Here is a 24,831-nt window from a genome sequence, read left to right on the forward strand (position 1 = left end):
AAGCAGTGCTGGAGCAGAGAGGGGCCAGCAGAGGGCGCTGTGCATATGTGGTGGCCCAGGTCTTTCCAAGGCCTGGCCTGGAGCACGTCCCCAGGGCTAAGCCAGGGGTAGAGAAATGTCTTTTAAAACTAAGTCGGTTTCCTTCCCTTGAGACAAAGTCATGCAGAGAATATTTTTCAGAAAGCATTGGAGAATGAAGTTTGCCTCTTGCAGATAGCAATTGTGGTTTTCTTTCTCTGACATAAAATGTCCTTTTGCTACAGTTGATGTCAGGAGGCAGTGCAGAAAAGTGAGTATAGCAGAGAGTGAGCATGTGCAAACCTAGATCTGTCTCTTATTAGAGGTGTGGGTTTTGTTTTCTCTGACGCTCCTTTTTGTTTTCTTTTTAAAAAATGTTTATTAGGGCGCCTGGGTGGCTCAGTTGGTTAAGCATCTGACTTCGGCTTAGGTCATGATATCACAGTTTGTGAGTTTGAGTCCCGTGTGGGGCTCTTTGCTGAGAGCTCAGAGCCTGGAGCCTTCTTTGGATTCTGTGTTTCCTTCTCTCTCTGCCCCTCCTCTGCTCACACTCTGTCTCTCTCTCCCTCAAAATAAATAAACATTATAAAAAAATTTTTTTAAATAAAAAAAAATAGAAATGTTTATTTTGAGAGAGAGAGAGAGAGAGAGAGAGAGTGTGTGTGTGTGTATGTGTGTCTGTGAGTGAATGAGCAGAAGGGGGGCATAGAGAGAGGGAGAGAGAATCTCAAACAAGCTGGGTGCTGTCAGCACAAAGCTGGACGCGGGGCTCGAACCCATGAACTGTGAGATCGTGACCTGAGCCGAAATGAAACCAAGAGTCGGATGCTTAACTGACTGAGCCACCCAGGCTCCCCCTCCATTTTGTTCTCTGTATGCTGGAAATCAAAGGCTTTATCTGGGGGGTCTGTTCTGTAGGCTAAAGATAATGTACAGAAAAGATAAGTACATCATCTTATGAACTTTGCAATCATTTCGGTCTTACAATCCCTTTACGCTCTTGCAAGTTATTGAAGACTCAAAAAGCTTTTGTTTATGCACATTCTACCAATCAGTATTTTCCACATTAAAAACTGAAATTTACTTTTCAATTAAATTTCTTATTAAAATATTTATTTCAGTAGAAAAAATAATAATAGTGAACCCATCACATGCTCACTTTCTTTTAAAGTTTTTATGAAAAATAACTATATTTTCAAGATAAAAAAAAACTGGAAGAATGACAGTGTTCTCCATTTTTGTAAATCTCTTTAAGACCTGTCATTTGCATATATGTTCTCAGATTATGATATCTCACATTGTGTAGCCTCTAGAAAACTCTTCTTTTTTTTTTATTTTTAAAATATTTATTTATTTTTGAAAGACAGAGCACAAGTGGGAGACAGAGAGAGAGAGAGACAGAGAGAGAGAGACAGAATTCGACGCAGGCTTCAGGCTCTGAGCTGTCAAAACAGAGCCTGGTGCAGGGCTCGAACCCATAAACCATGAGATCATGACCTGAGCCAAAGTCAGACACTTAGCCAACTGAGCCACTGAGGTGCATCTAGAAAACTATTCTATACTGTCATTGAAGACATCTTAGTGTTCTACGAAAATAGTTTTGATCCAGGCAATCAATAAGGGATGGTGATTACATTGTTTGCTGAGTGAGTTCATTACAAATTTCTACGTAGCAACTCCTGACTGAGCTCACAAACCTTCCAGTGTATGTCAAGGTGAAGTCTATACTGAATATACAAAATCGAGAAGTCACTTGGAAAGCAACTGGTTAACTAGACACTTTACTTCAAACTTACATAAAATCTGCCTTTCAGTGACTTCCAAAATGTTTCGTTTCCTTCCTGCTTTTGATGATGAGATGCATTTACTGTGTTTCCATCTCCTCCCCAGCAGGCATCCAAGTCTGATGAATCCTTGTTAACGAACTTCTGCTTCCTGCAGAGACCTGTGAGACTTCCATGGGCCTTAATTGCCCTGCCTCTGCCCAGGTGGGCACGGGGCTTCCCCAGGCGCCTTCTGCAGGGGTGGGGGTGGGGGTCACACCAGCCAGAGGGGTCAACGCTTCAGCATTGAGGCGGAAGTTTCCTCTGTCCGCCCTGCCTGAATCCTCTCTCCTGACCCACTGCTCTCTCCCTGTCCAGTGCCACCTCTCCATTTAGCCCCTTCCTCTTCCCTCCCCTCTTCTCCATGCATTGCAATAGAACACCTTCATGTGCTGGGGCCATGCTGGGCTCTCTTGCATGTAATTCAGATCCAATCTACAAAGTAAATAGCATTTGTACTCACTTTCCCAGATGAGAAATAATAAGATACAAAAGAATTAAGTGGCTTACCCAGGTTCCCATAGCTAGTTACTGCTCAAACCAGAGAGCGACCCTGTGGCTGCCTGGCTTTCCATCTCATCATTGATGAATTTTTAAAGTAGCTTCTTCATTTGAAGCTGTCTGTGTTGGCTGTCTTTCTCACGTGCCACTTTTGCTACGTCTCACCACACACACCCCTACAATGTGCCCTCTGGATGCGTCTTCAAATAAACTACAAATTCACCGGGTACCTGTGATGTACCGGGAGCTGCTCTAGTCTGCAGGGAGAGGGCAGTGAGCGGGCCTTATCTCAGGGCGCTTTCACTCTCTTCCTTTCTGCACCGATAGTTGGGCCTGTTGAGGTTTTTTTGCTTCATCTGTCTTCTGTCTTTAGCCCAGAAACACTTTTATCTTGGGCACAAAATTTTGCTTTGTGCTTTGTCTTTGGTAAACCCCTCCCAACTTTTCTTCTTGCAAGGTCACTGTCATGCAATTTCCCATTTTGTTTCCAGCCTTGAAGATGTTAGCTGGCCCCGAGCCACTCTTCTCTTCTTCACCCATGCCCTCTGTACCATTTCAGGGTAGATGTCTTTTCTGGAACCTCTCATGTGCTCATGGCAGCCTACCCCCCCCCCCCACTGTCTGCTGAAAGCTGGCATGGCTATAGGAGCTGCAGGGTTGATGGCACGTTGGGGTCCACTGAGACACCAGTACCCATGAGGTCAAGGGCAGGACAAAGACCCCTGAGGGCCGGGCCTGAGAAAGGAAGAGCCAAGTTGGGAAGCAGTGCTCATTCAAGTCATTCATTCAAAATCTGTATTGAGTCACTTCTTTATTTCAGGAACTGATCTTGGCATGGTCTGTAGCAATGAATGAAACTAATGAACCTACCCCAGTGGAGTTTGCAATATATCGGGAAAGACAAGCCACAAACAGATAAAAATATATAATAATGTCAGACGGTAATAAATATTACAAAGAGGAATAAAGTAGGATCTAGGGATAGACCTGATGGAAGAGAGGAGTGGGGGCCATTTCAGATAGTATGATTAGAGAAGAACTTTCTGGGAGGGGCAGCATTTAAGTAAAGTAATAAATGAAGTAAGAGAATGGGCCAAGTGAGTACCTGAGGGAGACATTTCCAGGCTGAGGAAACAGCTGTTGCAAAGGCCCTGAGGTAGGAAGCATGCTTGTTGGTTTTGAGCAGAAGCAGGAAGCCAGCATTGCTGGAGGGAGTAAGAGAGAAGGGGATAAGGGGTGAGGTGGGGAGAGCCAGAGCTTCAATCATGAGGGAGCTTATAGGCCAAGATAAGCTGTTGGGATTTGAACCCAGGACTTCTGATTCCAGCTATAGCACTCTTTATGTTGCACCACACTGCCTCTTGAAGGGGTTTTCCTAAGAGATAGTCTAGTTTTAAAGGTCAGCAAAAGTGATGGTTTGGACTCTGTTGCCATTTACTTTCCTTCAGTTTACTCACAAGCCAGCTAACAATCAGAGGGAAAGTCATGTACAAGATCAAGGATACAAAGGTCAAATCTTCCTAACACCTCTCTTATTTTCCCCAGAGGTGTACCCTAAGTTCTGAGTTCATATAGCCTGTGAGGAGAGAAGAATCTGCCATGAGGAGGAGGCCAGAAGCATTGGGCCGAGGAGGGTCATGTTGTCTCAAGCGCATTGTGTTCTTCTATGAACCCAACTGTGTCACCCCCAAAATTTATGTTGAGGCCCTAACGCCCAATGTGACTATATTTGGAGATGGGGCCTTTAGGAAGGTAATAAAGGTGATAAGGATAGGGTCCTAATCTGATAGGACTGATGCCTTATAAGAAGAGGCACCAAAGAGAGTTCTCTGTCTCTGTTTCTGTCTCTTTGTCTCTCTCTTTGTGCACACAGAGAAAAGGCCATGTGAGGGCACAGTGAGATGGTAGCTCTCTCTACAAGTCTGGAAGGGACCTCATTAGTAACCAACCCTGATGGCACCTTGATCTTGGACTTGTAGCCTCCAAAACTGTAAGAAAATAAATATCTTTGTTTTAAGCCACACAGTCTGTGGTATTGTGTTATGGCAGTCTGAGCAGACTAATATACACTCTAATGAGTTCCTTCTGTTTTCTGTTCTTTATTGCATCAGTGGGCCTCTAGCAGGCCTGACCAGGGCCTGTGTCACCATCAAATTGGAGAGGAGCATTGCCTCTGACTTCTGGGAAGCACAGTTTTGCTTACAGAAGGGCCAGGAAGGGATAATTCAGAATCCAAGATGTCTTAACTTGTTTATGACTCTATTTCTTCATCTGTAAAATGGAGATCATCATATCATTGCTCTGGGGGGAAGTCTTAGGTATAAAGTTCAATGTAATAAATACTTGCTGACGTTCGTTATGCATAAGGTGTTGTACTGGCAAGGATATGTGTATGATCCCTTATGGGAAATTTTTCTTCATAATAATGTACATGTATAAATCAGTTGTGAAAGCATTTTGGGAGTGTCACATTTTTATTATTATTTTTTTTAATTTAACGCTTATTTATTTTTGAGCGAGAGAGAGAAAGACAGAGCATGAGCAGGGGAGGGGCAGAGAGAAAGGGAGACACAGAATCCAAAGCAGGCTCCAGGCACTGAGCCGTCAGCACAGAGCCCAATGTGGGGCTCGAACCCACGTGACATCATCACCTGAGGTGAAATCAGAAGGCTTAAACCAACTGAGCCACCCAGTGTCACATTTTTACATAAGGAGGGTTTTTTTCTTATCATGTTAATAATCTTGTTACTTGTTTAATGTAAGTGCACTGATTTTTGTAATCATTATAATCTAAGTATTATCTCTTAAGGTATTAAAATATTTATAAGATTAATGTATTTGTGAATTTAATTAAACATTTAGAAGTAGTGAATTAGGTTTGCAATATTTAAATATTTAGAGGGGCGCCTGGGTGGCTCAGTCGGTTGAGCGTCCGACTTCGGCTCAGGTCAGGATCTCGCGGTCCGTGAGTTCGAGCCCCGCGTCGGGCTCTGGGCTGATGGCTCAGAGCCTGGAGCCTGCTTCCGATTCTGTGTCTCCCTCTCTCTCTGCCCCTCCCCCATTCATGCTCTGTCTCTCTCTGTCTCAAAAATAAGTCAATGTTAAAAAAAAAATTAAATATTTAGAAAAAAATTACTTTATTAAATGTATATATTTTGATTTATTATATACCTAGTCTAAGAATATTTGGAGGGTCATTGACTATTTAATGTTCAAAGAATTGCTAATTATTTAATAAATGTATACATAAGATTACAGCATTATGCAGCCCTCCAAGGTAACAAAAAAGTGGAGGGAAGTAGGGGCTGTTAAGAATGCAGAGCAGGGTGATGTAGAAAGACTCGGGAGCTGCTGCCAGATGTTTGAGAGATACAAAGAGAAGGAGAAAGATTGAAGGTGGGGATGGGGTGGGATGGGTTTCTGTATGCTAAGAAAACAAATCCTCTTGGGCATTTTCTTGAAGGGATGTATTAAAGATTCTAATTGCTTAATTATTCGTTAGTTGCCAGGCTGTGTTTCTTTGAATGTACCTCCATGCTATAACTGGACCACACAACTACCTGACTTCACACAGGTTACAGGAGCAAACGTGCAAGGTAAATGCACAGAATTATTAAAATGAAGCAGTTTTCTCTGCAGTATCATTCAAATAGAGCCAAAGTCTTCCCTCCTGGGAAGTCCAAACAGCCTATGCTTAAACTTTCTGCAAAGTGACTTGTCCAAGTTGGCTTATGGATGAAGGATGGTGTGTTTTCGGTGAAAGCATCTTGGAGAGGTCTACTCTGTACCCAGTACTTTGCTAGTTGCTTTTACATATGTTGTCTTATGTAATTTTCACAACACTATGAGATAGATCTTAATAGTTTCAGGTTTACCAATTAGAAAATTGAAATTTTGAGAGATTGCTTCCCTTGCCTGGGAACTCCAGAGCCAGAGTTCACACAGGACTCCCAGACTGTGAACCCACAGCCTCCCTGTTGCACTAAAATGCTTCCCAGGACCTTAGCCTTGAGTCTTGTATGTTACCCATAGTCCAGTCCTCACCGATCTGTGATTTTCTCTTTCTTGTAGCCTTGTGGCAAAATGAAAACAAACCAACACAAAATAAAACCCCTAACCTTTAGTTTAAGCTTGTGAATTTCAACCATCCCATCTGAGCTCAACCAGATTTGGGATATCCTTGATTTCTAGTACACATTTTTGATGGTCTAACATTTAACTTTTGAGATTATGGCTTTGTTCCCACATTTCTGGATATAACAAAATTTATTTATGTAAAAAGCTTTTTATAGATGTCTGCATTTGAGAGGTTAAGGAGACCCAGAGTTGCTTTGAGTCATGATGAATTTGCCTTCCATGACATCACTTCTTAAGCAGAGGATTAAAGTCCTTTGTTCCAACAGCCCCTGGGGGGGTCACCTTGGAGCAGTTCCCAGATGCTTGCTTCTCCCTCATCTCAAGGATGAATTCTGACTTCTGGCAGAAGCGCTACATTACGCTCAGCATAATCACTGCATTCTTTTAATTTTTTAAATGTTTATTTATTTTTGAAAGGGAGAGAGAAAAAGAGAGAGAGTGCTTGCGCGCGAGCGAGTTGGGGAGGGGCATGGAGAGAGGGAGACAGAATCTGAAGCAGACTCCAGGCTCTGAGCTGGCAGCACAGAGCCCGTCGTGGGCTTGAACCCATGGACCACGAGATCATGACCTGAGCTGAAGTGGGACTCTCAACCTACTGAGCCACCCAGGTGCCCCACTGCATTCTTGTAAGTAGGAATAGGAGTATACCATTTTCAGAACACTCAAAATAACAAAATCCAAACGTGAAGAACAAATTAGGGACCAACTCATAATTAATTAAAACTAAATAATTAATAAAAACTCAATTGAGACAAAATATCTAGTAGCACATGATAGTTTGCATTTCTGTAGAGTTTTATAGTTTCCAAAAGGATTGGCATATGTTTTCATATTTTATTTTGTCCTCATGACTACTTTGCAAGATGGGGCAAGTATGTCAATTCTCATGTTACCGAGGAGAAAAACCAGGGCAAAGACAGCCAAGTCCTTTGCTCAAGGTTACATAGCTGGAAAGTGTTTAGAGCTGAGGCTAGGTCTCAGCTCATTTGACTCAGTGTTAAAACACTCTTTCCCTTATAAGCATGCTTTTTCAGATTTATATTTTCCCTTGCAATAGAACTCATATACTCAGGAGCTATTCTGACATGTATTCAAATTTGAAATGGAGAACAGTTTGTAAAAAATGGTCTGACTTTTTCCAAAGAGGGTAGTGGGAGGTCTGAAATACTCTGAAAAGAGTCTCTGAAGATGTATACCATCAAGAAGCACTAGCAAATCTTTTAAAAAACACAGATAATCAGGTCTGACTACAAATATATTCAATAAAAATTTCCAGGTCTGGGTTTGTTTGTTTGTTTGTTTGCTTGTTGGTTTTAAAAGCTAAAGAGTTGATTCAGCCCTAATTAAAAAGCACAAACTCAAATGTGGCCCACATGAGGCAATCTGAGGACTGGTGAAAAGGGTCATCAATTTTCTTTTTTTTTTTTTAAATTTTTTTTTCAACGTTTTTTATTTATTTTTGGGACAGAGAGAGACAGAGCATGAACGGGGGAGGGGCAGAGAGAGAGGGAGACACAGAATCGGAAACAGGCTCTAGGCTCCGAGCCATCAGCCCAGAGCCTGACGCGGGGCTCGAACTCACGGACCGCGAGATCGTGACCTGGCTGAAGTCGGACGCTTAACCGACTGCGCCACCCAGGCGCCCCGGGTCATCAATTTTCAAAGTGAATGGCTCCTGTGCTCAAAGACTTACGCCATTTCCTTGCAGGCAAACCTAATAAAATTAATTTGTACTTATCTCCTCAAGCAGAGAAGAATAGAGAATGAATCAAGTACAGTTGAAGATAATCAAGAGTAAATTCCGTTTGGCTGCAGGACATTGTTCTATATTTATACTGAAGATCTACTCTTCATGTTCCTTCTAGAGTAATGTTCCTCAGATATGAATGACTCCAGTCATTATGTAGTCTTCCTCAGAAGTCTCCCATGACTTCCCAGTGCCTCTTGAATCATGTTCACAATCCTCCATGATCCCACCCAACCTGCTTCCCCAGCCTTTATGCACTACCATTGCCCACCAGTCCACATCAGAGTGTCACAATTTTCAAAAAGCACTAGATTTGTTTGGGTCTTTAAGTCCCTCAACTGCAATACCCTTCCCTTCTTCCTTCCTCATTGTCTGTCTGCTAAACTCTGCTCTTTCTTAAGCTCTGGCCCATTTTCCATAAAACCATCATTTGAACTAGAATTCTTTATACTCTGTGTTCTGTTGGTGGTTCATCTGTCTGTTCCTTGTTTGTAACATCCATCAGTTTCTGACTTATGTCTTCGTGTTATGTGGCATAAAAAAAAAATCAAGTAGTAAATTTAATTTAATGTAGTCCCAGGGTTGGAATTCATCCAAGAACCTGGCAGAAATAAACATAAAACCTCTCTGGAGGAGAGCCAACATAAGCTTCAAAATATTCCCACTGATAAAGTTCCAAAGAACAGGGGCCCGGAGTCAAAAATCACAAAACATACCAAATCACCATGGATGAGAGGCAGCAAAGATGATATAAATCATAGTAATATCTCGGGGCGCCTGGGTGGCGCAGTCGGTTAAGCGTCCGACTTCAGCCAGGTCACGATCTCGCGGTCCGGGAGTTCGAGCCCCGCGTCAGGCTCTGGGCTGATGGCTCGGAGCCTGGAGCCTGTTTCCGATTCTGTGTCTCCCTCTCTCTCTGCCCCTCCCCCGTTCATGCTCTGTCTCTCTCTGTCCCAAAAATAAAAATAAAAAAACGTTGAAAAAAAAATTAAAAAAAAAAAATAAATCATAGTAATATCTCAAAATACAAAAGATAGGAGACCTCAAGACCAACCAGGAAAAAGTCAACTCACTTATGAAGCAGTATGACACTCCAGTTTAGTGTATGGTACATAAGAAAATAAGGTATAAGTGGCAAGTGTAGTAGCTAAGAGCATGAGCTCTGAAAACACATTGACTGGTGGTTCTATCATTTGTAAGTACATTTTGGCAAGTGACTTTACCTCTCTGTGACTTAACATTTTCATCCGTAAAATATGATTAATAACATTTTCAGTTTCTTGTATTTCATGAAAAAATGCATACATATTTCCTAGAAGAGTATCTAGCATTAATAAATTTTTTTAAGTTTATTTATTTATTTTTATAGACAGCACAAGTGGGAGAGGGACAGAGAGAGAGAGAAGGAGAGAGAGAATCTCAAGCAGGCTCTGTCCTATTAGTGCAGAGCCTGATTCGGGGTTCAAACTCACGAACTGTGAGATCATGACCTGAGCCGAAACCAAGAATCAGACACTTAAATGACTGAGCCACCCTGGTGCCCCTGCTAACTGTTATTAAAGGAATTGGACAGCTGACTTCTCATTAGCAACAACAAAAAGCAGAAGATAGTCAACCTAGCTATCAGCCAAGAACTCCTGATTTACCCATATATTTATCTACATCTTTGTTTACTATTCCTTCTTGCATTTCAGAGTGTCCATCTGTTATCATTTTTCTTTTGCCAAAAGTAAAATCTTTGTTTCCTTTTGTGAGGGCTTATTGCTTGTTAACTCCTTAAGTGTAAATAATATATGAAAATCACAGTGAAATATGAACACCACAGTGGAAGTCACTTGAAACTCACCAGGTTTCAACAGGTTAAAAGTCTCACTATCTCAAATGCTTCCAAGGAGGTAGATGTATGGAGGTTCTCATACACTGCTGTCAGGGGGTTGAACTAGTAAAGCCAATTTGGAAGAGAGTTGGGTATTACGTAGAATGGTTGATCATGAACACATTCCTAAGTATATTATCAGACAAGCTTTGACATGTGTGTACTGAAAGGCACATTATGAGAATATTTGTAGGAGCGTTGTTCCAAATAGCCAAAATCTGACATTAATCTAACTCTTCATTAACAGAAGTATGGATAATTAAATGTTACATTCATATGAGCAGCAGTATCGTGACTGAAGTTCAAAAAGGTAAAGCTAAATGGAAAAAAAATAGTTACTAGATTATTCCATTTATAAAAAGTACAAAAACATGCAAAACTAAATACAGTTGACCCTTAAACAATGTTGAGTATTGGGGGTGCTAACCTCTTACACTGCTGAAAATCTATGTATAATTTTTGACTCCCTCAGAACTTTACTAATAGCCTACTGTTGACCAGAAGTCTTACTGATAAAATTAAACAGTTGATTAATACATATTTTGTATGTTACATGTATTACATACTATATTCTCACAATAAAGTAAGGCAGAAAAAAGAAAATCTTATTAAGAAAATTGTAAGGAAGAGAAAATACATTTACGGTATTATACTGTAGATAGAAAAAAAATCTGCATATAAGTGGACCCACGGGATTCAAACCTGTGTTGTTCAAGAGTCGACTATAATATTTTGCTTGGAGATATATTTATATGGTAAAAAGAGTTACTAACACAAAATTCAGAATAATGGTTACCTTCAAGATCAGGGGTACATAAATATGTGTGGTGGTACTAATAAGATTCTATTTCTTAGGCTGGTTAGGGAGTAAGAACAGAGGCAACAGTTTTATTCTTTAATTCAGACATTTTTATTTGTATGAAAGTCTTGTGAATAAAGAAAGTGTCATGCTTAGTTTTAAGAAAATTAATTTACATCAGACTCTAAGCATCCATTGCACAAGGCTAATAGGAAATTCAGTCTTGGCCATTATAAGGGTTATCCATTTTGAGAGTTATACAAGAGTTTGTTTTTCCCTAACTTGAGGGTTATGCAAAGGTCCTGATGTTCTACATGAGCCAACACATCAGGGAGGCCCTTCTGGTCCACTGACCCAGGCTGTAGCTTCCATTTATGTCACACGGGCCCTGCTATGTCCACTCCGCAGTTGGAATGCAGGAATCTTTGGGGACAAGAGCAGGGGAGCAGGGAGGGGCCAGGGATCCCTGGGCTTATAATTTAGCCTCCTCAGGGGGTGCCTGGGTGACTCAATTGGTTATGCATCCAACTCTTGATTTTTGCTCAGGTCATGATCTCATCATTTGTGGGTTCGAGCCCATGTCAGACTCTGCACTATCTGCTTGGGATCCTCTCAATCTCTCTCTCTCTCTCTCTCTCTGCCCCTCCCCTCCTCCACTCATGCTCTCACTCTCTTTCAAAAATAAATAACCTTAAAAAAATAGCTTCTCAGAACATCATACAGCTAACCCTGCTAAGACATTTCCAACTTCCATGTAAACTAGTCTCCATTCTAAGCTGTGTATCCTTGAACTCTGGATTCTTATGTCAGTGCCATACTCTTTATTTACTAGAGCTTTAAAATACACACTAATTTTTTTAGAACAAGTTCTATTTCATTATAATTCTCCTTGTGGCTTTTATTAGCACTAAATAGCTGCCTCTATCTACTTGGAGACAAAATGTTTCAGAGGAAGGATCTGTATCACCATATTCCCTGAATTACCCCCTCCCCACCTCACCCCCATTCTCCCTGGACAGGGCCTCTATTTTCAAGCTCTTTTCCAGGAATAAAAATGAATTCTCTATAGAAAGCCCCCCCCCCACCTGTTTTTGGCCAGTTTGACATAATCTCTGCTTCAGAATAAATTGTAAGTCATCCTAATTAAATTTAAAACATAGAATTGGTCATTTAAAATAGTTATGAAATATAATGGCATTTGTTCTTAGGTCTTTACTGAAATAGCATGGTGTCCACTAAAGTTGACACAACAAAAATCCTTTCTCCCAGTTGAACAATTAATGCACTTGCTTGAGGGGATATCTAATCTCTCAAACAAAAAAAGAACTATATCTAAAACCTCAGGACCTTCTTGGCTTTAGCTTTGGTAAATAAAGACTTCCATTTTGTTTTCTTCCTGGAGGATAACATTCTTTACCAGATGAGATGTTTCATCCTGACTAGAGAAAGGAAAAGTCTTGGAAAAAGAAAAAGTCATTAAGCATGCTCTCTGTCTCTCTCTCTCTCTCTCTCTGTCTCTCTGTCTCTGTCTCTGTCTCTCTCTCTCTCTCTCATGCACACACATGCACACCCACCAGAGATTTAAAGACACAAAGAACTCACAACCCCTCCATGACCGTTCATCCCAAGGACCTTGGGTGCTCTCAGTTATCACAGCTTTATCTGGGCTAGCTTAACCTTGGAGAGTTGTTGAGATTTCTAATCACCCTTCGAAAATCCCTGTGACTTTACAACATAAAGTCCTATTTTAGCTTTCATCCTTCTTCCACCAGCACATCATTCCCTCACCCTCCTCAGCTGCTGGGGCTGCTGCCTAGGTGCTGGCCACGCTGAGCTTGGTTGGCTGTCTGGCTGGCGGTTCTTTTCCACTTCACTTGCAATGCAGAATATGTGGCCTCTGCAAATTCCATTTCAATTTTTTCCCAGCTGAGGTTTCAGTGGGTTTAACCCTACTGCAGGTGTAGACTCTGATCATCCTCACTCCATCAGAGCAATCCCTTCTTTGGTCTAGTAAACTAGAGTAGTGTGTAATCTGAGTAGGTCTGATCAAAGGGAAGCCCTATAACTTTATTAAATGCTTTGAGCAGGAGATACCCTGTTTCTTCTCCTGGAAATAATAAGTGAGGAAACGTAGCCTCAGGCTGTTTGCAATCAGCTTATTCCCACGAGGGGATTCAGCCATGGGACCAAGCCGATAACTGGAGAATAAGGCTCACAGAAGCCCCAGGTGAATAGGTCTGAAGTTTAACTTTTCTTTGGATATTACAGTTATATGAGATAGTGACTATTTAACTCACTTGGAGTTGGGTTTTCTGTTACATCTGACTAAAAAATATCCTGATGTACCTCTGACCCCAGGAAGTGACTCCATTCATCCCAAGAGGGGTCTCCCCTCCCGTGGCAGGGCTGGGCAGGCCTCCCTCAGGGGCCCAAATCCAAGTCTAACCATTTCCTGCTTTCCTTTCTTTCCTTCTTTTCTTAATAAAGTTTATTTATGCATTTATTTAGAGAGAGCAAGAGAGAGTGCAAGCAGGGTAGGGGCAGAGAGAGACAGACAGACAGAATCCCAAGCAGGCTCCTTGCTGACAGTGCAGAGCCAGACATGGGACTCAAACTCACCAAATGTGAGATCATGACCTGAGCCAAGATCAAGAGATGGACACTTAACCAACTGAACCATCCAGGCACCCCGCCTGCTTTCCTTTCATCTGTCAGTGTTCATTCAGTGCCCATTTCTGGTGGCCTTTCTTTTCTGTCTTGTTTCTTTTTTAATATATATTTTTCAATTTTTTTAATGTTTATTTTTGAGAGAGAGAGAGCTCAAGCAGGGAAGGGGCAGAGACAGAGGGGGAGAGAGAGAATTCCAAGGAGGCTCCATGCTGTCAGCACAGAGCCAGATGTGGGGCTCGAACCCATGAATCTTGAGATCACGACCTGAGCCGAAGTCATCGCTCGACTGAATTACCCAGGTGCCCCTGTCTTTTTTTTTTTTTTTAAAACAAACAAACCAACAAACCAACAAAACCCGAAGAATTAATTTAAATTTTTAAATTTAATTTTAACTTAATTTTTATTTCAGCAATACATATTTACAAGTTAGATGATTAGTTCTTAAAAGGGAAAGAGAAATCGCCACCCTTTTTCCCACTCCAAACTCCCCAGAGGCCAACCTTGTCCGTTCTTTTCATTGTTTCTTCTGGGCTGTAGCCCCTATTGCTAAATAACATTTTTATACAGCTTTTATCATTCTTTAGCTTTAGTTATTGTGCATTTTCTGTGATTGAAGATGGGGACCTAGATTTCTTACACCCCTCCCCCACATACATATCCTCTCCTCTCATTTCCCAAAAAAAGTTATACACAGCATTTTGTTATTTACATTATATTGTGTAAACATTAGTCACAGCTGAGCCATGTAGTGTACTATGATTATATTTCCTTTCTTAAACAACAGTTTCTTTTTGCTCGCATTCAATGATCACAGTGTCTTTTCCCTTGCTTACTTTTCTATGTACTTTCACTAGTTCATCCCAACTTCTTCAAGAAAAATATAAATCTCTCCAAATTGTTCAAATCAACTGGTTTCTTGTTTTTCTGCTACCACCAACATCCTTTGTTGTTCACCTTTCCCCTGTACTGGATTCCTTGTGTCTTAGATGTCATGTTTTCCTCTATCTTGGCTTAATCACTTATTTTGGAGGAGCACATCCTCACAGTAGGTTTCTGATAAAAAGTACTTGGGTAATAAAAGTGTTGAGACATTTCATATTGAAAATGTCTCTATCCTGATTTGTTTGTTGGTATTTTTTTATGTTTGGACCTTTCCCCCCTGCCCGTGTGTAGTGGTCATTGACTATTCATAATTAATAATGGGGCTCTAACAGGTTGACTAGATGCTCTCTGAATAGATTAGTTGCAGTGTGGGCTTCCCTGTCAGGTAGGTAATAAGGCAGATGCTGGCTTTTATGTTGGGGAATCCTCAACAGTCTGTATCTGTTAGTCTTTTTCTTGCATTTCCCCATAGGTGAATTCTCCAGTCTATTGTTTTGACAGGATATTCTGTCAGCATCCAGACAGAGGAGTAAGAGAAGGGTTCTGGGACTCTTGTTTACAATGAAAACATTCACTTCTTCCCTGACTTTAGAACACTACCTCCCTCCCACACGCTACTCTGCCTGGGATCAACAACTCTAAAGAGAAAATCTCATGACAGTGAGGAGGGGTAGGTGCCTGGTGGGGGGAGAGAACTCTTATTCAGATTTTCAACCAATTTGCCTGAAGATTTGTAGGAAGAGCGGTAAAGTAAGCACCTGGCCAACCCTTCTGCATGGAGATTTTTTAAACTCTTACAAGCTGTGAGAACTTGAACAAGTTTCTTAATTTCTCTGAGCTTCCGTTTCTTCATTCATAGAGTGAATGGCTTTAGTGTGAGGGTTAAACGGGGTTCCTGAATGTCAAGTGCCTGGCACAAGTCTGCCCAGCGTGGAGAGGGCATTCAATTATTGGTGGTACAATGTTCAGGGAGGTAGTAGTTGGTAGTCTCCCTAGCTTTTTTCAGTGGACAGAAAGGACCCCTTCCCACTATCCAGTTCTTTTCTATACTCCCTCAAAAGGAAAGCCACCCTACGCATGTTCTACCAAGATATTAATAGAATTTCAGGGGTACAACCACCTTTAAAACTTACCCTCTACCCCACTCTCTCTTTCAGTGCCCAACCAAACCCTTAAAGCAACCTCCTCCATTCTGGCTCCCATCCAAATGGATTAGTGAGCAGGACTGAGAACTGCAGTGCAGTCCAAACCCAAATCCTAAGAGTAATATTGACCCCCTCTATTCTGCTATTTCACACATAATCCCTCCACCCCCTAGGGTAATGACCCAGTTCCTCCTCCTAGTCTTCTTATCCTTTCTAGTCCCCTGGCGAGAGAGACAAAGAGAACCTTCTTGCCTTCAGTGTGCTAGAGCCTCTCTCCCAGTGCAAAATAAGATTTGTCTTTCTCCCTACTTTTAACCAGCTCTTTCTTGCCCTAGTCCTTTTCTCCCTTTTTCTCTCACCTTTCTTTTTTGGGACCCTGACTGCCTTGTTAAAGGGCAGCCTTCTTCACAAAGTCTTTTCACTGATTCCTTAGGATACTTTTCTTATCTGCTCTGGAACCTCCTTTCGCTCTGGAACCTGGCTATATCTTAGGGGACTGAAGATGGAAGAGGAGCTGGAGAAGCTGGGGAAGTTGAAGTTGTCTTAAAGTTAATTTAGAATGGCTGGTAGAACAGAGATCTGGTACAGAATCTGAAGAAAATAAGCACTCAGTGTGCTCAGCATTTTTTCCCAGTCTAACATTTTAGGTTGCAAGACTAGTAGAGATTTTGTCTGCTACATTCTCATTTAGACTCAACCACTGAAAACACACCTAATAAAATGTTTGAAGTAGGACTTATTAACAGAAGTCATGGTCAATTAAATGTTAGGAATTGATCTTTGTTGGAAATAATGTAAATACATGGTCATGTGACTGGGACTATGTGTGAATGAAGGTGGACACAAGTATACAAGAACAGGCCTCATTTAATAACCCCTTAAACTTGTGTTTCCTCTTTCAACCACATGCAGACAGGAATGCTGCACTTTGTCTTCCATGGGTGATCTTTTCTGAGTGCAGACCTTAGTCTTTCCTTAAAATTTTCCCCAGCAAAATAATAGAGCAAAGGATTGAGGCAGCTATTGGCTGCTGCCAAGGTCAGTGTGATGACCACAGCTTTATGAAGATTGTCTTTGCATGTATCCACTTTCCACATGACCAGGTGGAGGGTTCTCAGTATGTGATAAGGCAGGAAACACAGAAGGAAGATGATCAAGGCAATGATGATGGTGATAAGTGCTTTCTTGTGAGAAACCCGCAGCCCAGATTCTGGGACCTTTACCTTTAACAGGACTCGAATGATTAGCAGATAACAGATGCTGAGCAAGCAGAATGGTAGCATGAAGCCTATCACCAAGGCAATGTAGTTCATCGTCTTCAGTTTAACAATTTTATTCATACTCAACTCTAAGCATAATGTGATATTGCCGTTCTGCTCAGAGCCATTGTTCAGAAGCACTACTGAGGAAGCCATGATAAGGACCCATATGACCACACACAGAATCCAGGCACTCCTGATACTAGCCACATGGAGGAACCGGAAGGGATGAACAGTTGCCAGAAAACGCACAATGCTCAGCACAGTCAGGAAATAAATGCTGCTGTACATGTTGACATACATAGAATAAGACATAATCCTGCAGCTCAGGTCCCCAAATATCCAATTGGAGCCTCTGATGTAATAGTCAACTCTGAAGGGCAGTGTACTTGTGAACAAAAAATCTGAAATGGCCAGGTTTAGCATGAAAACATTCACAGACGTGGACTTCTTATAAGGCTGCAGGAAAACATATATGGAAAATCCATTTCCCAAGGTTCCCCAGACAAATAGTATCAGGTACACGATGGGGTAAAAATCCCTTTTGAAGGTTTCGATTGAACAGTCCATGTTGCTGACATTACTGCTGAAGGTGCCATTGGGTTCCATTTATGATGTGGAGATATATAGAGGCAAGGGCATAAGTTTTCTCTCCACGCTGGATTTAAAAAAAAAAAAAAAAACACAGACACAAAAAGTTACTTCCTGCTCACTACTTACATCTTTCCAGGTTTTAATGAAACAGGGAGAAATACTAGCTTTTCTTTGAAACTTGAGTCAAAAATATCAGCAAAGTTTTTACCATATGCTCCATTATATTTCATGATACATTTCTAGAATACAAAATAAACATTCATTTACTTTGTTGAAGCAGAAGCCTCAAACTTGGGAGACCTTTGGTCCAGTGCTTATGTTCATACTGCAGTCCAAATCTACCAGACAGCAGATGTCTCAACAAAATGTATGGAAGACAAAAGGAAGTGGCACAACATTTTCAAGTGCTGAAAGAGAAGTCTACCAACATTCTACTATGTTGAATAACAGTGGCAAGAGTGGACATCCCTATCTTGTTCCTGACTTTAGGGGGAAGGCTCTCAGTTTTTCCCCATTGATGATATTGGCGTGGGGCCTTTCATATATGGCTTTTATGATCTCGAGGTATGATCCTTCTATCCCTACTTTCTTAAGGGTTTTTATCGAGAAAGGATGCTGTATTTTGTCAAATGCTTTCTTTGCATCTATTGAGAGGATCATGTGGTTCTTGTCGTTTCTTTTATTGATGTGATGAATCACATTGATTGTTTTGTGGATACTGAACCAGCCCTGCATCCCAGGTATAAATCCCACTTGGTCGTGGTGAATAATTTTTTTAATGTATTATTGGATCTGGTTGGCCAATATGTTGAGGAAGAAAAGTCTACAGTTCAGAGTTCTATAGCCAGCAAAAATATCCTTCAAATATAAAGGAGAAGGGGCGCCTGGGTGGCGCAGTCGGTTGAGCGTCCGACTTCAGCCAGGTCACGATCTCGCGGTCCGTGAGTTCGAGCCCCGCGTCGGGCTCTGGGCTGATGGCTCGGAGCCTGGAGCCTGTTTCCGGTTCTGTGTCTCCCTCTCTCTCTGCCCCTCCCCCGTTCATGCTCTGTCTCTCTCTGTCCCAAAAATAAATAAACGTTGAAAAAAAAAAAATTAAAAAAAAAAAAAAAACAAATATAAAGGAGAAGTCAAGGCATTTTCAAATGATGGAAAACTAAGAGAATTTGTTGGCAGCAGACCTACGCTAAAAGAATGACTAAAAGAAGTTCTCATATCAGAAAGGAATCAATAAAAGAAGGAACCTAGGAACATCAGAAAGTAAGAACATGATAAGCAAAAATATGGGTAAGTACAATAGGATTTTCTTCTCTTTTTTGAGTCTAAGTTATGTTTGATGATTGAAACATTGTCTGGTGTGATGAGCTTTAATGTAGGGGAATTTTTAAAGATAATTATAACTATATTATAAATGGGGAAAGGTAAAAGGATACAAAGGAGGTAAGATTTCCACACTTCATTTGAGTTGGTAACATGATGATGCCAATAGACTGTGGTAAGTGATGTATGTGTAATGTAACACCTAGAGCAGCCATTAAAAAGCTATACAAAGAGATAAGCTCAAAACACTAGAGATAAATCAAACCAGAATATTTAAAAGTGTTCAAGTAGCCAACAGGAAGATAGGAAAAAGAAAATAGATAATACAAATAGAAAAATAAAATAAAATGGCACACTTATCCCTAAAAAATAAATAATTACAATAAATATAAATAGTGTAAATATACCAATTAAAATATAGATTGACAGACCGATATATCTATATCTGTCTATATATGTATATATAAATTATATGCTGTATATAAGAAATTCACAGTATTGACATGTTGAAAGTAAAAGGGTGAAAAACATATATGTCATGCAAACATTAATGAAAGGAAATCAGGAGTGGCTCTTAAGACCAGATAAAGTAAACTTTAGAACAGAGAAAATTATGCAAGGGACAATATATAATGATAAAAGAGTTTATCTACCAAAAAGACACATCAATTCTAAATGTGTATACACCTAACAACAGTTACAAACTATGTGAAGCAAAAACTGATAGAACTGAAAGGAGAAATTGACAAGTTCATAGGTATAGTTGGTAATTTCAAAACCCTCTCTCAGTAAGTGATAGAGCAGCTAGACAAAAATCCACAAGAATACAGAAAAACTCAAATATAACATCAACCAACAGGAACCAATTGACATTTATAAAAAAATCCATTCAACCAAAGCAGAATACACATTCTTTTCAAGTGCCCACAAAACATATACCCAAATAAACCACATCCTGGGCCATAAAAAGAAAACCTCAACAGATTAAAAAAAATTGAAACCGTACAGAGTGTGCTCTATAACTACAATGGAATCAAACTAGATATCAACAGCAGAAAGATAATAGGAAAATCTCCAAATGCTTGGGCACTAAACAACACTCTTCTAAATATTCCATGGGTCAAAGAGGAAGTCTCAAGGGAAACCAAATAATATATTGAACTCCATAAAAATGAAAATGTATCATATCAAAATTTGTAGGGTATGTCAAAAGCATTGCTAAGAGAGAACTGTAAAACACTAAATGCATACATTACAAAATAGTTTTAAATCAATCATCTAAGCTCCCATCTCAAGAAACTAAAAATTTTTTAAATGAGATAAACCCAAATCAAGAAAAAGGGGGCAAGTAATAAAGGTAAAAGCAGAAATCAAGGAAATTGAAAACAAAACAAAACAAAAATCAAGGAGAATCGATGAAAGAAAGAACTGGTTATTTGGAAAGATCAATACAATTGACAAACCTCTAGCAAGACAGACAAAAGTAAAAATAGAGCAGACACAAATTACCATTATCAAGAGTGTGAAACAGGGAACATCATGATAGATACATCAAAAATATAATAAAGGAATACCATGATTACCTCTACAAGAATAAATTTGATAACCTAAAGGAAATGGATTAATTTCTTTTAAAAAAAAAACCTACCCCAACTCACCAAATACAAAATGATAAATTTAACTACTGAGAAAATTAAATTCTTAATTTAAAGCTGTAAAAGGAATCTCCAAGTCCAGGTGGTATCCCTGGAGACTTCTACCCAAATCTACCATATTTAAATAAGAATTAACACCAATTCCATGCAATCTCTTCCAGAAAACAGAAGAGGAGGATACATATCCCAGTTTATTTTACAAAGCTAGTATTACCTTGATATCAAAACCAGACACAGTATGAAACAAAAGACTACAGACCAATATTCTTTATGAATATAGACACAAAATCTCTTAGCAAAATATTAGCAAGTAAATTTTAGCAACATTACAAGAAGAATTATATATCATGACCAAGTATGGTTTATTTCATGCATTCAAGCCTGGCTCAATATTTAGAAAACAGTCAATGTAATTCATGTTAAGAGGCTAAATGAGAAAAATCATGTGATCATATCAATGAATGCAGAAAAAGCATATGAACAAAATCCAATACCCACTCTTGATCAAAACTCTTAGAGGCATACAGGGGAACTTCCTCAACTTGATAATTATCAACAAAAAACCCCCGCTCATAGCTAACATAGTTAAGGGTGAAAGACTGCATGCCTTCTCCTTAAAATTGGGACCAATGCAAGGATGTCTACTCTTACTACTCTTATTTAACATAATGCTGTAAATTCTAGCCAGTGAAATAAGGCAAGAAAGGAAATCAACATCTTACTGACCAGAAAGGAAGAAAGAAAACACTCCCCATTTGCAGATGACATGACAGTTTACACAGAAAATCCCAAGGAATCTACACCAAAAAGTCATAGAAGTAACAAGTAAATTCAACCAAGTCACAGGATACAACACATAAAAATCAATTGTATTTTTATATACTAGCAATGAACATATGAACACATTGGAATAAGAAATACAGTACCATTTGCAATCATTCAAAAATAAAATGAAATACTTAAGTGTAAATCTAACAAGACATTCCAGAATTTATATGTTGAAAACTACAAGATGCTGATGAAAGAAATCAAAGTTCGAAGTAAATGGAGACACACACCATGTTCATGAATTGGAAGGCTCAACAGAATAAAGATGTCAATCTTTCCCAAATTGATTTATAGGATTAATGAAATTCCTAATAAAATTCATGCAATACTTTTTTTGTTGTTGAAATAGATAAGATTATTCTAAAATTTATGTGGAAAGGGAAAGGAATTGGAAGTGCTCAAGAATGTGTGATATTGAAGGGATAGACACATAAATTAGTGGAACAAAACAGAGTACCTAAAAAAAGAGTTACACAAATATGCTTAACTAATTTTTGACAAAGGGCAAAAGAGATTCAACAGAAGAAAGATGGTATTTTTGTAGTGCTGGAGCAAGTGGACATCCATAGGCAAAAGAACGAACCATGACTTAAACCTCGTACCTTATACAAAAATTAACAAAAATGGATCATAGACCAAATTAGTCAAATGTGAAACTATAACTTTTTTAGGAAAAAAAGCATATGATAAAATCTTTGGGATTTAAGGCTAGACAGAGAGTTCTTGGACATAACATCAAAAACATGATCCATGAAAGGAAAAATTGATAAATTGGAATTCATCAAGATGGAAAACTTTTGCACTGCAAAAAGTTCTGTTAAGAGGATGAAAAGATAAGCTACAGACTAGGAGACAATATCTGCAAAACACAGATTCGACAAAGGACCAGTGTCTACAATATATAAAGAACTCTCAAAACTCAACAGTAAAAACCAAACCAACCAAACAAAACAAACAATCTGATTAGAAAATAGGCAAAAGACATGAAGAGATATTTCAGGTGTGTAGATGACATATAGGTACATAAAAGTTTGTCCAATAGCATTAGCCATTAAGGAGATGCCAACTATAACTACCATGGGATAGAACTACACATCTATTAGAATGGCTAAAAAAAAAATAATAATGATAACCCCAAGACATTCTAGTTACCAATCAGACTTGTAAATGTAGTAAATTGTGACAATTGTTTCCTAAACTTCTAATACCCATTGTATAGTCTGTCTATTGTCTTGAGTGTTGTTTGCCCCTCAGAGGAAAAGTTTATAAGGAAAAGACAAGGAAAGACCCCACTAGTCCATCTTCCAGCTGCCGCAGGGACTGAGTGTTCAGAAGGACTGGCATTCTTTGCACAAATTTTGTCCTTTGGATCAACTTGGTGTAAGGTCATCATTTCAAAAATTGGAATGACTTCCTCTGTCATATCTTTGTGACCCTGAGATCTGCTTTGTTGTTTATTCAGCCCTAACTTGAGACAGGTGACCTTTGCCCAAATTTCAGAGGCAGAAGTGCAGACAAGCACCATCCTTACACCACCGCAGGTCTCCTGGGGCCCACTCAACTTCAAACTGCACATCTCCCAGGGCCAAGAGGTTTCCTTCAGCATTTCCTCCCTGTAAAGCACTCGTGCAACTGGCACAATATCACCAGGGACAATTCAGAATTGTAATGGCCGCTTTGGGGAAGTTTTGACATAAACAAGATTGTTTACTTGAAAGGCACTCTAGAAACAAAAAGTGAGGCAACTTTCAAGAGGAAGTTGTCTAAAAGAAAGATTCTTTTATTTAATGTTGGTGATACCCCTTCCTTTACTTCCATCTGTTGGGGACTAATAAATGCTGGCTTTTTTTTGTTTTTTGTTTTTTGTTTTTTTTAAATCAGTCATTGACAAAATTGGCAAGGATGTAAGCCAATTTTGATGTCACTCCTTTTCATGTATATATTTTGAAATATGTTGGTTTTTTTTTTTTTTTTTTAGATTTTATTTTTAAGTAATCTCTTCACCCAATGTGGGGCTTGAACTCACAACCCTGAAGTCAAGAGTTGCATGCTCCTCCGACTGAGACAGCCAGGCACCCCCCAAAAATTGTTTTTCTATATACAACCTTTCTTCTCAGAGGGAACATAATTGTCTTTTTTTAGTGTTAATGTCATATTCATCTAAAGGAATTTCCTCTTCCTTTTTGTTTTTCATTTCCTCTTTCTCATTTTCCTTCTCTTAAGAAATAATGATTACTTGATTAAGAGTCCTTCACTCTTTATGTGTACATTTGAGGAATGTATAGTCCAGATAAATAGGTGAAATGTCTGAAATATAAAAAAAGACAAAGTTATTAAGATGTATTCCATTTGTGGACCCTAAAAGTATATTTACATAATAGCTTTGTTATTACACTTGTGAGAAAAGAAAGGGCATTACTTTCAAGTTAAAAGAAGATAACATTTTTAGCATGATTCAGAGTCTTTAAAAATTAGTTTAATATATAAAAACTAGTGTCAGCACAATATTTTGGTTTGTACAAGGCCAGGATTAAATTTCTTTTGATTAAACTGAATTTCCTGCATTGTTTATGAAGTAAGCAATATTCCACTACTTCCATAACTTGTTTAAAATTCAAAATTATACATATAAAATTGTATTTAACTAAAATGACCGATAACAATGAATGCCTTTTTAAAGGTTTAATTTTATGACATTCTAACTTTGGGACAAAGCATAAGAATTTAATATTTTAACTAAAATTATAATTTCCTAAAATTATGATTATAATTTATAATTATAATTATAAATCCTTAACTAACTTTAGGACCTTGGACAAATAACTAATAAATAATCTTTAGATTAGATCTTTAGATATTTAGTTTCTAAATAAGAAACAGATACAAAACAGTGATCATTACATGTAATTTTTTCCTTAGTTTTTACAAGGGCAGTAGATGAACAAAATTTGTAAATACCTTTGAATTATACTTTTTAATTATATTATACTTTAAAATTATTTAAATTGCATGACATAAATGCTAGTAGATAGAAAAATATCTGAATTATTCTTTATTTTCTCTCCTCTAAATTTTCTTATGCTTAATGAAAAAGAAGGTTGATTATTTTGGTTAAAGATGATAATTAATATAAATAGTTAATACAGAGAAATACAAATATGCATAGAAGATAATGATATGATTTTCTGTTTGTTTATTAAGAAAACTAAAATAGTTTATTCAGAGGGTAAATTTAATTTGATACACCCTTTGTTTTATTTAATAGATTTAATTTTAAAGCTATAGTTCAATACTTTAAATTCATTACTATTTGTGTATTTATACATTTGTGAATGCCTAAATGCATACGTATGAGGGCATATTAATAAATCCTTTATTATAGATTGTTTTAGGAATAATGTACAAAAAAGTAATATTAGAATTAGTCTTTTTAATATAAAATACTTAGGTTATTTTATACTCATTAATAAAGATTTTTGTAAATAAAATATTCTGTTAAATTTCAGTGCTTCTGATATAATTTTAAATCATTTTTAAAAAGATTCCTTGCTTTCAAAATAAAGTTTCTAATAATTATTGT

General features: G+C 38.7%; 1 protein-coding gene across 2 annotated transcripts in view; it reads right to left on the bottom strand.

The window, feature by feature from the left end:
* CYSLTR2 (cysteinyl leukotriene receptor 2) overlaps nt 1–24,831 on the bottom strand; it is a 113,703-nt gene that overhangs the window by 60,476 nt on the left and 28,396 nt on the right. The window contains exon 2 of one of the 2 annotated variants that reach the window (XM_047079647.1): nt 13,916–17,515. The exons of the other annotated variant lie outside the window; for it this stretch is intronic. Within the exon in view, the coding sequence (XP_046935603.1) occupies nt 16,477–17,466 (990 nt within the window). The 5' untranslated portion in view covers nt 17,467–17,515 and the 3' untranslated portion in view covers nt 13,916–16,476. Of the gene's footprint in view, nt 1–13,915; nt 17,516–24,831 lie in introns of those variants that run through there. 2 annotated transcript variants of the gene reach the window in all.

Source organism: Lynx rufus, unplaced genomic scaffold (genome assembly GCF_022079265.1).
Source record: "Lynx rufus isolate CCGP_SWC_20201006 ecotype Redwood Valley unplaced genomic scaffold, mLynRuf1.p SCAF_1, whole genome shotgun sequence".
NCBI lineage: Eukaryota > Metazoa > Chordata > Mammalia > Carnivora > Felidae > Lynx > Lynx rufus.